We start from the raw sequence: 14,969 nt of genomic DNA on the forward strand, positions 1-14,969 counted from the left end.
GGGGCTAAGGAGCGTGTCATTCAAGCTAATCTGAAAAATTCCAGCAGTGAGGAATTGAAAGGCCTTGGGATTCCAATTTCTGGCAAATAATCACTGCATATGCTTCTATATTATTAACAAAAACATACTCTTTAGGAAATTTGGTTATATACGAGTTTCGAAGGTTTTATTAGAACTTTATGCAAGAAAAGAACCCTAACAATTCTTTCTTGATAGTTAGCTAACAAAAAAAGAAAAGAAAAATATAATGGTTCAATAAAGAAATATCTGGTTAAAAATTATTAAGTCCCTGAATGCCAGAGTGGGCTTCACAGAAGAGGGCTAATTCTCACTGAAGTCGACCAGAAAATTGCCTAAGCATTTTTCAGGAGTGATCATTTCTTCCCAAAAGGAGGTTGTGAATTACATCAAAGAAGAAAGTGCTGCCCCAGAATGATTTAGTTAACAGGCAGTTGTTCTTTCATTCACTGGGGCTTCCATGGTGATGGTTCCTGCCCTTGTGGAACTGACAGTCAGATGGCTCAGACAGACACTAGTTAGGTCACCCTATAAACAACTAAAACTGCAGCTGACCAGTGCAAGAAAAGAGTTTGCACCTGGGGAATCTTACTGACACGGCAGCAGGGGTAAGTTTACCCAGGCAGAAAGTGGTTGCAGACCCAAAAGACGAGCAGGCATTGATCAGGTGGAGAGTGAAGAGCATGTGCAATGGCCTAGCAGCGGGAAGGAGGCCTTTGGATACACACAGAGTGCAAGGAGCAGTAAGGTGTAAGATGATGCCAGAGGGGCAGGCCCAGGCTGCACGGGGCCTCAGGGGTCATGGTGAGTTTTGTCTTTATTCTAGGAGCAATGGGAAACCCTTGGAGTGCCATAGGCAGGGGAGAGGCAGGTTCAGGTCCTGGCTTTCATGGAGAATGAATTAAAGAGGAACCAGAGTGGGTGCAGCAGTCAAGGTGAGAGATGATGGCAGTTCTCATCAGGTTGTGCAGTTGAAGCTGGGGAGAAAGTAGATTCTGGGATTGCTTTTGGAGGTAAAATCAACTTGCTGTTGGCTTGGGCATGGTGCGTGAGGGAGAGGAGGGCTCTGGGTGATTGCCAGCCCTCTGGCTGATGCACCTAGTATGCACAGGAGAAGAGCTTGCTGTGGGCTTCCAGGTGGAGGAGTCAAAGGGACAGCTGGACGTTAATATCTAGCTCAGGGGAGAGGCCTGGGCTGGAGATGTAAATGTGGCAGAGACATGGGAATCGGAACCTGAGGAAGAGAGAAACCAGGGAGAGATTTGAGATGAGAGGGACTCAGCCTCAAAGACACCTATGTTAATGGCCACCTGTTGGGTTGAGCCTGCCAAGGAGCAGCTAGAAAGGAAGGAGAGAATCAGGAGCGCAGCATAGCCACGGGTCCCTCAAAGGTGGAGCTCTGCTCATGGCTCTTCCACACAATAACAAATAGCCACTCAGCCAAGGAAGGTGAGGTCCTGGAACCCAGCGAGATGAGGGCATCCCAGTCTGCAGGGGAGCTCTGCAAGCCGACTCTGCAGTCTCCAAGGATAAGGCCAGGATGCAGGGAGAAGACCCTTGTGACAGCCAGAAGCGTGCATCCTGGGGATGAGGGGAGGGCTGCTGTCCTAGGGGCACCGAGCAGTGTTAGGGCAGCCCTGGCTGGGACACCAGGCCTGCTCAGTGCTATCTGAGCTGGCCAGCCTTGGAGAGTCCTGGGCATTGCAGCCCTGGCCTCTGCACCTTTTCTGGACGGACCGTGTCTCCTGCCAGATACCCCCCATTCCCTCCAGGACCCGGGAGGAGGCAGAACGAGGTGCCCAAGCCAGATGAGGTGAGTGTTAGGTGCCTTGGGCCCACTGTACACCTACTTGGGGAATTGAAGCCTTGTTTTCACACTGTCCTTCACCCTGGGGCCAGGATGATGGAGGGGAGAGCAGACATTTTCCAAGCCAAGGCAGTGTGTGGGGGTGTCTCCCCAGTCAAACCTCCTCTTGACCCACAGGATGGCGGAGATTGACTACTGTGAGATAGGCAGACGCCACAGCACGGAAATCCCCTGGAGGGGGACGCCAGGGCCCAGCCCTGAAGCAGGCCAGCAGCACAGGGAGGCTAGTGCAGGCCCCGGGGTGCCGGCTACGCCCCGTGAGGCAGTCTGCTTTGCTAGGGGGACCCTGGCACAGGGACTGAGGACTCACTGGGCTGTCCTCCCCAAGACAAGGCAGCCCCACACTCCCTGAAAAGGAGAGGAGGGGCGGGTCCTGGCAGATGTGGCAGTGCAGCCATGGCGCGCTTCCAACTCTGCACTGCTTTCCTGATGTTTGTACTGCTTGTTTATTTCTCCACATTGGCACAAGGCTCACAGGGTTAAGGAGCCGGAGGGGGCTTCTGGAGATGACCTCAGCCAACCTTCTTATTCTACAGGTCTGGACACCTGGGCTCAGTTCAGGACCTGCAAGGTGGCAGCAATCGGAGGATGCAGACACCACCCACCCTGCCTCGGGAGGGTTGTAGGCCAGGCCAAGTGGGCTACATCCATGCTGAGTAAAGGACAGAAGCCAGCATGCCCCAGGAGGAGGAGGGGGATTCTGGGTCCCCAGTGTTGATAAGGGGTGGTTCCTGCCCTGGGGAGGGGTTAGTGCCTCCTGGGATGTGGTGGGGGGGTTGAGAAAGCTGACCTGCTCTGTGCCCTGCCCCACCTCTAAGCCCCAAGGAATCTCCTGGGTCCTCCTGCCCGCTTGCCATTTGGGAGGAGAGTGCCTGAAGATGCTTGAAGCTCCCTCCTTTAATGGAGCAGGTGGCTCACGGCCACACACACATCTGTTCTCCTGCAGAGGGGCTCCTGCGTTGAGCAGTAGCTCCAAGATACAGGAAGCTGTGCAGACGGGAAGAGGCTGGTGTCCTCTCTCAGCTCCTTTTCAAGTTGGTCTGTCCACTCTCTGACCCAGCGCCAAAGGACGCGGCCACGCTGAGGAGTAGCTTCCAGAGCCATCAGCACCTCTCCTTGGGGGGCTTCTTGGCTCCCGGCGGGAACCTTGCAGACGCTGACACGCGCTTCTGGTGTCGCCACTTGGCCCGGCGGTTCTTGAACCAGACCTGAGGAGGAGGTACTGCTCAGGCCCAGCCCCATGACCCGCGTCCCACCAGGCTCCCATAGGTGGACGGGTCAGAGGGCTTCCCGACGGGGCGTGGGCGGATGAGGGCTGTGGAGCTGGCACCAGGCAGCGGCCGAGCGCCACCGTCTCTTATCCGCAGCAAATAGAGACGGTGGCTTGGGCCGCGGAACAGGAACCCCTTTCCCAAACGGACCAGCCACCGTTTGCATCCGTCCCCACCCCCCAACCTCCGCCAGGTGGCTCCCAGGGCGCCCCTTCTGCAGCGTTGTGCTCTTCCGAGCTTCCCAAAGTCTGGAACATGAACGCGCGCCTCATTTACCATCAAGGCGGGAAAAAGTCTAAAACAAAGGAAAAGAAAACTAGCCTTACCTCCCCTCCAGTTCCAGCGACACTTTCCCTCACGTGCCTGTCCCTGCCTGCCCCTCGGCCCAGAACTTGCCCTGCGCGCCCTCTCTCCGCCGCGCCGGGACCCCCGCGCCAGGGCCGTCTTTTCAAGAGGAGGAACGCAGCGAGGGCGCCCGAACCCACTCGCCGTCCAGCCGGCGGGCGCTCACCTCCACGCGCTCCTCGCGCAGGCGGATGCGGCCGGCCAGGCGCTCGCGCGTGCCCACGTCGGGGTACTGGTTCTGCATGAAGAGCGCCTCCAGTGCCTGCAGCTGCTCCTCGCTGAAGATGGTGCGGTGGCGCCGCGTGCGCCGCTGCGGGCCCGGGCCGCCCGCGCCGGGCAGCGCCCCCGTGCTTCTGATCGGCGCGGCCAAGGGCAAGGGCGCCGCGGGCCCCAGCCTCAGCGGCCACGGCCGCCGCGCGCCTGCGGGGCGAGGGCGCGGTGAGGGGCGGGGAACGCGCTCCGCACCGACCGCGCCGCGCCCGGGGGACCCCCACGCCCACGCCCCGCGCTCACTCACCCAGCCCGGCGGCTGGCTCCGAGGGCCCTCGGGGCGCCGCGCGAGGGCCGCAGCAGCAGCAGCAGGCGCAGGGCGCGGCCTCGGGCGCCCCGGGCTCGCCTGGCTCCGCGGGGCTCTGGCGGCCGGAGGGCTGCGGCGGGCGGGCGCCCCGGGCCGGGAGGCGGCGCTCGGGCAGGCTGGAGAGAATGTGCTCGATGGAGAAGGGGCAGGGCCGCCCGGGGCCCCTTCGGCTCGCCGCGCCCCCCGCCGCCGCCATGCCGACCTGGCCCCGCCGCCGACGCCGCGAGAATATATATGTCGGGGGGCGAGCGCCGTAATCCCCGGGCCGGGCGCCGAGTCCACGCGGGCTAATCCCGCCGCGCTCGCCACGAGCGCGCTAATCCCCGCTGCGGCGGCGGGAGATCCTGCTCCGCATCGGCGCGTGGGGGCCGGCCGGCCGCGGGGAGGGGGCGCGCAGGGAGCCCTGTGCCCCGCGTCCATCCTTCTGTACGGCAGGGCTAGCAGGACGCGCGGCCAGGGGACGCCACTGGGAAGCCGCGGAGGGCCGCAGCCCACTGCCCGCCTGGCCGGCGATCCTCGCCCTGTCGCTGGGGAGCCGCTCCGAGGACGCCCCGACCCTGGCAGCCCCCTGGGTGCCCTCCTCCAGTAGCCACCGCGGCCAGGGCTGGCTTCTTGTCCCCTTTGGGGCCTGCTGAGGCAGATGAACAAGTCTGGAGAAACCCACCCAAATTTCGCAGTCTCCTGGCCCCAAAACTCCTGGGCTTCGACCTCAAATGGAGCCCAACGCCATCGGCGACATTGCGATCCCACCACTGTTTGGCCCCCAAGCTCCCACCCACTTCGGAGCCGGGGTCTCAGCCTCCTGGAGGAAATGGGGGCGCAGTCACAAAGCTATCTCCGCTCATCACGGAACTCGCAACCCCGCTGCCCGGTGCCCCCAATTCTCCGCCCTCTCCTGGGTCAGGGGAACCTTGCAGACCCCATCCGAGGCTCCACCTCAGCGCTCTGGAGCCGCCCCTCCTCCCGCTTTCCTATATGTCCCAGAATCCCCCCAAAACATTCAACACCCCTGCCCCACCCTCCTCACAGCCAGGCTCCACAGCTGTGGAGCTCTCCACCTCCTCACTTTTCAACCCAGGCCGGTCCCACCCTGTCCACACCATCCCCTGCCTCATTCCGCCCGACATTGCTCGTGACCTGCTCTTTGACAAATTCAGTGAAGACGGTTTCATCTTCAATTAGGCAGCACGGGACTGCCGTCGGGGACTTCTGCTTGCGGCCCTCTTCTCTGGACCTCTGAAAAGATATTGTTGGCTCCAAGGACAGATCAGTACACTGCGTGGCCTATACCCCCACTGTCACTTCCTGGCTGTGGGACCTTCCATAGGTTCCTTCACTTCCCTGTGCCTGGGTTTCCCAATCTATAAACCTGTGGAACAACAGTGACCTAACTGGAGGTGCTCTCAGGGCTCACCTGGTTAGGACGTGTGAGATGTTAGAATCCAGTCAGCCCCGGGTCCATGAATGGTAGGTGCAGATGCAGGGCAACACACTCACATTCCCTCCCTCTTCCTGCCTCACCAGCCCGTCCTCAGGCTCCTTTGCTGACTCCACTCCAGTATTAGTGAGGACGTTTTGGCCTTCAAGTGACAGAACCTGCTGACTCAACTCTGGTTACAAAAGTCCCAATATAGGGTGCCCAGGACTTGTTTATTTGCTCAGTGAAGGAGCCACCACCTCTATGAGTGGCCCCGCCTCTTAGTTGCAAGATGGCTGCCATGTTCCCAGACCTCCCATCTGTTCCCACATGTCCCTTTGGATGACCGTGGAAACCTCTCCCAGCCAGCCTCCCTCACAGAACTGCATGCTCACCATTAGATCAGAGAGCGCATGGGGGTCGACTACCCATCAAAGGCTGATTCCGCTAGAATGGGGGGAACAGGGTCAGCGGTCAGGAAGGCTGTACCCTCCTCCTCACGGCCCTGGCCATTCCTTCATCCCTCCTCATTCTCACCCTTGGTGACCCTCTCCAGCCTTGAAGCTTCAGATACCATCTCTGTGACAATGACTCCCCAGTTGATACCTCCGGCCTGGCCTCTCGCTCTGCTCCAGGCTAGCATCTTCCGAGTACATGCTCCGTGTCTCCACTTCCATCACCAATAAACATTTCCCAGTCACCATGCCCGGAAAGGACTCAAGATCTCAAAATCCGTCCATTGCCTGGTATTCCACACCTTGATAAATGGGTCACCTACACACCTCTCCATCTCAGTAAATGCACCATCTCTCCACCCGTCCACCTCTGCACATACCCCATCTCTTCACCAGCCCACCTTCGTAAGTGGCCCACTGTGGTGCTTTTCAAATATGTCAGCAAATTTTTTGACACTCTTCCCTTCAAGAGGTGAAATCTAATTGCCTTCTCCTTAAACATGCGCTGGCTTAGTGACTTGCTTCTAATCCATAGAATGAGGCAGAAGTAACACTATGTGATTTTTGAGGCCGGGTCACACAGCTGGGTGATACAGCTTCTCTCTCTCTCTCATCTTGGGATGCTTGCTCTTTAAATCCAGCTCCCACATTGCATGGAGGTACCAACAGCCATGAGGAGAGGACAGCTCTCCTGCTGGAATCTACCAGAGGCCCCAGGTGAAATCTTTCTCTGCTGTAGCATTGGCCACAGTCTCTCCCAGGTCACAGGGCCAGGTACAGGGCTGCTTGTGCCAAAGCCTGGACCTGCTGCAGACCTCTTTCCTGCTCTGGGCTCGACTCAAAACTGGCAGGCTCTGTATCACACAAAAAACGGCTCATGGCAGTGTTCCCAAGTGCAGGACATGCTGCCTCCAAAACCTGAAGAAGCGTCCCTGCCCCGCGCTCTCTCCCGGGGGGGAGGTGCAGGGCGCAACTACTTGTCCTTTACTCTGAGGGGGTGTTCCAGCAAGGGACACCCATCATAGGACCACTGGAGTCCTAGAAATTTGGTTTATTTCTCTTTTTATTTTGGTTTGTGAGAGTTCTTTACACATTCAGAATACAAGTCTTTACCAGATATATAATTTGCAAATATTTTTTCCCATTCTATGGGTTGTTTTTCACTTTCTTGATGGTGTCTTTTGAAGCATAAAATTTTTAAATTTTGAATAAGTCCTACGTATCTATTTTTTTCTTTGGTTGCTTGTCCTTTTGAGGTTGTATCTAAGAAACAACTGCCAAATCCAAGGTCATGAAGATTTACCCTGATGTTTTATAAACTATAAGTTTTATAGTTTTAGCCCTTTGATTGATCATTTTGTATATGGTGTGAGCTAGGGATCCAACTTCATTCTTTTGCATGTGGATATCTAGTTGTCTCAGCACCATTTGTTGAAAAGATTATTCTTTCCACCACTGAATTGTTTTTCCACCCCTGAGGGAAATCAATTGACCATAAACGTGAGGACTTATTCCTGGATTCTGAATTCTGCTCCATTGATCTATCCTTATACCAGTACCACACTGTCTTGATTACTGTAGCTTTCCTGTCAGTTTTGAGATAGAGAGGTGTGAGCCCTCCAACTCTGTTCTTTTTCAACATTGGTTTGGCTATTCTGGTTCCCTTGAATAGGGTTCATATGAATTTTACGAACAGCTTACAAGTTTCTGCAAAGAGGCTAGCTAGACTTTTGATAGGAATTGTGTTGAGTCTGTAGTAGATCAATTTGAGGAGTATTGCCATCTTAAATTCATTCTGCCAATCCATGAACATGGGATGTCTTCCATTTATTTAGATCTTCTTTAATTTCCTTCAGTAGTGTTTTGTAGTTTTCAGGGTATAAGTTTTTTTTTTTAAAGATTTTACTTATTTATTTTTTCTCCCCAAAGCCCCAGTAGATAGTTATATGTCATAGCTGCACATCCTTCTAGTTGCTGTATGTGGGACGCGGCCTCAGCATGGCCGGAGAAGCGGTGCGTCGGTGCATGCCCAGGATCCGAACCCGGTCCGCCAGCAGTGGAGCGCTCGCACTTAACCGCTAAGCCACGAGGCCGGCCCTCAGAGTATAAATTTTTCACTTCTTTAGTTAAATTTATCCTGAGGTACTTTGTTCTTTTTGATGCTATTGTAAATGGAATGGTTTTCTTAATTTCATTTTCAGATTGTTCACTGCAAGTGTAGAGAAATACAATTGATTTTTGTACACTGATCTTGTATCTGGCAATCTGCTGAATTTGTTTATTAATTCTAATAGTTTTTTGTGAATTCTATAGGATTTTCTATATGTGCCATTATGTCATTTGTGAACAGAGGTCTTTACTTCTTTATAATCTGCATGCCTTCTGCTCCTTTTCCTTGCCTACTTGCCCTGGCTAGAACCTCCAATACAATGTCGAACAGAAGTGATGGGAGTGGTCATTCTCATATTGTTCCTGATCTTAGAGGGAAGGGATTCAGTCTTCACCATGGAGTACGACTTTAGCTGTGGGTTTTTCATAGATGTCCTTTATCAGGTTGAGGAAGTTCCCTTCTATTTCAAGTTTCTTGAGTGTTTTATCATGAAGAGGTGCTGTATGACCCATCTAGATTTTGAAGGAGCCAGACTAATGAATCAAATCGAGATTTGCTAGAGACCACCACCCTGCATCCTTTCAGTCTTTAACTATGACAGTCACCTCTGCGGTTCTTCCTGGGAGGCAACGTTGTTTTTTTAATGTTTGTGGGGGGTGGGGCAGTTCAGGAACTCTCACAAAATAGGCCTTACTCTAAAGGTCAGAAACCATTGTGGATGTTCTGCCAAATGCTAAACATGTCTATTCCAATTATACATTCCACAGCTGGAGAAATAACCAGTGGATAGGTCAGGAACGCCACAGGCCCACCGTGCGTGGAGCTGGGCCAGTCCCCCCCAATGCCCGGCCTCTCTACACCCAGCTCTAACAGGGAGACCACGATCACACTTTGAGTCCCAGGTGTCAGTGTTAACATGGAGCCTGAATCCAACAGCTCTAAAATGATCCAGGTTTTCCCTTTCTCCAACATACAGTTACCTGAGTAAATGGACATAGGTCCCTTTGCAGGATTAGGAGAATCCCCACTGTAAATGTTTTCCGGTGTTGCTGGATCCTTTGTCATGGGAAGGAAACTTTTGGAGATGAGGTCTGGGCCTGAGAACTGGCTGGAAATTGAGCAAGAGATTGTGACAGCCCATTGGGTCCAGTGGTCTTGGCCTTTTGCTCTTCTATTATTTTATGTTTTTTTAAAAAATGGTATCACCACTTTATTTTATTTATTTATTTATTTATTTTGTGAGGAAGATCAGCCCTGAGCTAACATCCATGCCAATCCTCCTCTTTTTGCTGAGGAAGACTGGCCCTGGGCGAACATCCGTGCCCATCATCCTCCACTTTATATGGGAAGCTGCCACAGCATGGCTTGACAAGCGGTGCATTGGTGCACGCCCGGGATCCGAACCCCTGGCTGCCAGCAGCGGAGCGCGCGCACTTACCCGCTATGCTACTGGCCCAGCCCCTATTTTTATGTTTTTAATGTGGTAAAATATACATAGCAGAGAATTTCCCCTTTAACCATTTTTAAGTGTACAATTCAGTGGCATTAAGTACATTCACAATGTTGTATAACTTTAATCACTGTAACTTCCAGAACTTTTCCATGATCTCAAACAGAAACTCTATACCTGTTAGACGATAACTCCCCATTTCCTCCCACCCTCAGCCCCTGACTACCAGAGGTTATGTCCAAATTCCATTGTATGCATGGACCACATTGTTTAATCCTTTCGTCCATCAGTGGACTTTTGGGTTGTTTCCACCTTCTGACCATTGTGAATAATGCTGCTGTGAACATTGTGGATGTACAAGTATCTGCTTGAGTCCCTGCTTTTAATTCTTTTGGAGTAGACCTAGAAGTGGAATGGCTGGATTATATGGTAATTCTATCTTTTACTTATTGAGAAACCACCAAACTGTTTTCCATAATGGCAGCACCATCTTACATTCCAACCAGCAAAGCACAAGGGCTTCAGTTTCTCTACATCCTCACCAACATTTGTTATTTTCTGTTGTTTATATTTATAGTCATCCTAATGGATGTGAAGTGGTATCTTGTGGTTTTGATTTGCATTTCCCTGATTATTAGCAAAGTTGAGCATCTTTTCAGGTGCTTGTTGGCCATTTGTATATCTTCTTTGAAGAAATGTCTATTCAAGTCCTTTGTTCATTTTTAAGTTGGGTTGTTTGGTTTTTTGTTGCTGTTGAGTTTACTTATATTATTTTTTCTCAATATTTCATTATGAAACTTTTCAAGCATTCAGAAAATTTGAAAGGATTGTACAGTGATCATCCATATGCTCCCTCCCTAGGTTCTCTGGTTATCAGCATTTCATTTCATCACATGGGTGTGCACCCTTCAGTCCGTCTTATTTTGTGTGCATGCCCAGTAGCTGCAGACACTGGTGCGCCTCTCGTCCAAAGTCTTCAGCATGTCTGTCATTAGCTAAAGTTCAATATTTATTTGTAGTTTTTAAGGTACAATTGACATGAAAAGATTTATACAAACCTTAAGTGTATCATTTCGTGAGTTTTGACAGATGTATACGCCTCTGCAATCCACACCGCTATCAAGATACAGAATATTTCCCTCACTGCAGAAAGCCTCCTCATGCTCCTTCTCGGATAATCACCACCCCACCCCACCCTCAAGAGGAAACCACTTCTCAGTTTTTCAACATAGAGTAATTTTGCCGTCTCTGAAAGTTCATAGAAATGGACTCCTACAGTACAATATACTCTTTTGTATAAAAGGCTTCTTTTGTTCAGCATAACATTTTTAAGATTCATCCACATGGTGGTGTGTATCAGAGAATTTTCTTTCTTATTATTGGCTAGTATTTCTTTGTTGTGAAGACATTTTCCTATTCTATTCTAAAAATGTTTTAGTTTTAGATTTTACGTTTATATCTATGGTAGCTCTCAAATTAATTTTTGTGTATAGTCTGAGGTAGGAGTTGAAGTTAAATTTTTTCCATTTATTATTTTTTTAATTTTATTTATTTATTTTCCCCCAAAACCCCAGTAGATAGTTGTATGTCATAGTTGCACATCCTTCTAGTTGCTGTATGTGGGACGCGGCCTCAGCATGGCCGGAGAAGCGGTGCGTCGGTGCACGCCCAGGATCCAAACCCGGGCCACCAGCAGCGGAGCGTGCGCACTCAACCGCCAAGCCACTGGGCCGGCCCTTTCCATTTAGATATCAAGTTGTTACAGCACAATTTATGGAAATGGTTTTCCCTTCTCTGTTACGTTTCATTGGCACCTTGTTTAGGAGTAAATGGCCATGTAAGTTTGGGTCTATTTCTAGACTCTCTATTCTGCTCCATTGATCTACTTATCAATTCTTACGCCAGTAGTACATTGTTGATTACTGTAGCTTCATAGAAAGTTTTTTTTATTGATGTCATAATAGTTTATAACATTGTGAAATTTTAGTTGTACATTATTGTTTTTCAGTCACCATATAAATGTATCCCTTCACCCCTTGTGCCCACCTACCAACCCCCTTGTCTCTGGTAACCACCAAACTGTTCTCTCTGTCCATGTGTTGCTTTATCTTCCACATACGAGTGAAATAATGTGGTGTTTGTCTTTCTCTCTCTGGCTTATTTCGCTTAACATAATACCCTCCAGGTCCATCCATGTTGTTGGAAATGGGACGATTTTGTCTTTTTTTGTCGCTGAGTCGTATTCCACTGTATATATATACCACATCTTCCTTATCCAATCATCAGTCAATGGGCACTTGGGTTGCTTCCACTTCTTGGCTATAATGAATAATGCTTCACTGAACATAGGGGTGCATAAGCCTCTTCAGATTGTTGATTTCAGCTTCTTTGGCTAAATACCCAGTAGTGGGATAGCTGGATCATAAGGTATTTCTATTTTAATTTTTTGAGGAATCTCCATACTATTTTCCATAGAGGCTGCACCAGTTTGCATTCCCATCAGCAGTGAATGAAGGTTCTCTTTTCTCCACAACCTCTCCAACATTTGTATTTTTTGTCTTTGTGATTATAGCCATTCTAACAGGTAAGGTGATATCTTAGTGTAGTTTATGATTAGTGATGTTGAACATCTTTTCATGTGCCTATTGGCCATCTGTATATCTTCCTTGGAAAAATGTCTGTTCATATCCTCTGCCCATTTTTTTATGTTTGTTTTTTTGTTGTTGTTGTTTCTAGAAAGTTTTTGAAGTAAAAAAGCATAAGGTCTCCAATTTTGTTATTAGTTTTCAAGATTGCTTTGAATATTCCAGGTCCTTTGTATTCCTATAAAATATTAGACTCATCTTGTTAATTTCTTCAAGAAAAGCCTACTGAGATTGGGTTTAGGATTGGATTGAACCTATAGATCAATTTTGGGAGAAATTACATCTTAAAAATACTGAGTTTCCAAATCCATGAACTTGGTCTCTCACTCTCCATTTATTCATATCTTCTTTAATTTTGCTCAGCAATATTTTTACTTTCAATTTAGAGGTCTTAGATGCCTTTTGTTAGATTTATTCCTAACTATTTTATGTTTTTTGTTGCTATTATAAATGGTCTTTTAAAAAATTTAATTTTCTAATTGTTTGCTGCTACTAAGAAATACAATGAATGTTTGTATATTAACTTCACATCGTGACTGTATTAGTTTGCTAGGGCTGCTGTAACCAACTACCACAAACTGGGTGGTGTAAAACAATAGAAATTTATTATCTCTCAGTTCTGGGTGCTAGAAGTCTGAAATCATGGTATCGACAGGGCCATGCTGTCTCTGAAGACTGAAGGGGAATCTTTTCTTACCTCTTCCTAGCTTCTGGGGCTTTGCCAACAGTATTTGGCAGTCCTTGGCTTGCAGCTGCAGAACTCCAATCTCTGTTTTTGTTGTCACATGGCATTCTCCCTGTGTGTCTGTCTTCACATGGCCATATTCTTATAAGGACACCAGTTACATTGCATTAGGGGCTCACCCTACTCCAGAAAGACTTCATCTTAATTTAACAAATCACATCTGCAATCATCCTATTTCCAAATAAAGTCACATTTTGAGGTACTGGGAATTAGGACTTCAACATATCTTTTTTTTTGGGGGGGGGGGTCGGGGTAGGAAACACAATTCAACTTTGCTGATTTTATGTATTAATTTATAGACCTCTATAATTTGTTTTTGTAGATACATTGAGGTTTTCTATGTAAACAGTGATATCATCCAAAAATATCATCTGTCTAGTTTTACTTCTTTCTTTATGATCTTTATTTTTATTGCCTTATTGAAATGTCTAGACCTCCAGTACAATGTTGAATAAAAATGGTGAAATCAAACATTTTTACCTTGTTCCCAATCTTAAAGGGAAACAACTCAGTCTTTAAACATTAAATATGATGATAGATGTAGGGCTTTCCTAGATGCAGCAAAGATTTTAAAGCAACTATTATAACTATGTTCAAGGATTTAAAGGAAAAGATCCTCATAATAAGTGAGAAGATAGGAAATCTCAGCACAGGAAAAGAAACTTAAAAAAAAAACAAATGGAAATTCTAGAACTGAAAAATAGAATATCAGAAATAAAAAATTTACTGGATGGGCTTAACAGCAGAAGGGAGGTGATAGAGAGGTCAGTGAACTCAAGATAGATCAATAGAAATTATGCAATCTGGACAATAGAGAGAAAAATGATTGATTGAATAAATGAACAGAGTCTCATGGACCTGAGGGACCCTGAGATAGATCATAAGACCTATCATATGTGTCACTGGAATCCCAGAAGGAGCAGAAGGAGAATGGGGGCATGTATTAGTTTTCTGTCACTGCTATAACAAATTGCTACAAACCTGGTGGCTTAAAATAACACAAATTTATTATATTACATTTCTCTAGGTTAAAAGTCCCACAGAGGTCTCACTGGGCTAAAACCAAGGTGTCAGCAGAGCTATGTCCTTTTCTGAAGGAAAATCTGCCCCCTTGCCTTTTTCAGCTTTTAGAGGCTGCCTTGGCTCATAGCCCATTCCTCCATCTTCAAAGACAGCAATGATGGTGAAGTCCTCCTCACAGCTGCCTCACTCTGACCCCTCTGCCATCTCTTCTGCTTTTAAGGGCCATTGTGGCTTCATTGGACCCACTGGAGTACTCCAGGATAACCTCTCTATCTCAAGGTCCTAAACTTCATCACATTTACAAAGCCTTTTTTGCCATGTAAGTAAGATACTCACAGGTTATGGGGATTAGGGTGTAGACATCTTTGAGGGGGCCATTATTCTGCCTACCACAGAGAGGAAAAAATATTTGAAGAAATAATGGTATAAACTTTTTCAAATTTAATGAAATACATACATTTGTAGATTCACTAAGGTTAGCATACCCCAAAACAGGGTAAAAACAAAGAAAACCACCACTAGGCATATCATAGTCAAACATCTGAAAACAAAAGATAAAGAATAAATATTATAAGTAGTCAGAGAAAAATGGCACATTACATACAGGGGAAGGATAAAAATGTTAGCTGACTTTTCATAGAAACGACTGAAAACAGTAGACAGTGGAATAGCATCTTTAATGTGCTGGGGGGGAAAACCCATACACCCAGAATTTTACATCCAGCAAAAAATCCTTCGAGAATGAGGGAAATAAAGACATTTTTAAACAAACAAAAACTCAGGTAATTTGTTACTAGCAGATCTGCAATTCAAGAAATATTGGAGGAAGTTTGCTGACTGAAGGGAAATGATGTGAGGTGGAAACAGATCTCCATGAAGAAAGGAGAGCATCAGAAATGTTAACTCTCTGGTGAATATAAAAGATAGCTTTTTCCCTCTCAGCTTTAAAAAATACAGGTAACTGAATACAACAAATATTACAACATTTCATCTTGGTATTTATAACATATAACCACGATTGCAAAAAGACAGTGTGGCAGTAAATA

At 48.0% G+C, this 14,969-nt stretch overlaps 1 protein-coding gene across 1 annotated transcript; it reads right to left on the bottom strand.

Annotated features, from left to right (window-relative positions):
* Positions 1-220: 220 nt before the first annotated feature.
* On the bottom strand, positions 221-4,359 carry GSC2 (goosecoid homeobox 2). The gene is made up of 3 exons (XM_058532137.1): positions 4,019-4,359; positions 3,668-3,921; positions 221-3,093 (listed from the first exon to the last, which is right to left on the bottom strand). Exons 1-3 carry the CDS (start codon positions 4,272-4,274, stop codon positions 2,989-2,991), a joined length of 615 nt encoding a protein of 204 aa, XP_058388120.1. The 5' UTR covers positions 4,275-4,359; the 3' UTR covers positions 221-2,988.
* Positions 4,360-14,969: the final 10,610 nt, after the last annotated feature.

The sequence above is a fragment of the Diceros bicornis genome, chromosome 35 (assembly GCF_020826845.1).
Source record: "Diceros bicornis minor isolate mBicDic1 chromosome 35, mDicBic1.mat.cur, whole genome shotgun sequence".
NCBI classification, from domain to species: domain Eukaryota; kingdom Metazoa; phylum Chordata; class Mammalia; order Perissodactyla; family Rhinocerotidae; genus Diceros; species Diceros bicornis.

What these genes read in the sequence shown, in the direction of transcription:
- GSC2 (XM_058532137.1), bottom strand. Translation starts at nt 4,274, where the DNA reads ATGGCGGCGGCGGGGGGCGCGGCGAGCCGAAGGGGCCCCGGGCGGCCC. An exon ending in GGAGCCAGCCGCCGGGCTGG is followed by an intron (nt 3,922 to 4,018) that starts GTGAGTGAGCGC and finishes CTCGCCCCGCAG; the next exon opens with GCGCGCGGCGGCCGTGGCCG. An exon ending in TGCGCGAGGAGCGCGTGGAG is followed by an intron (nt 3,094 to 3,667) that starts GTGAGCGCCCGC and finishes CCTCCTCCTCAG; the next exon opens with GTCTGGTTCAAGAACCGCCG.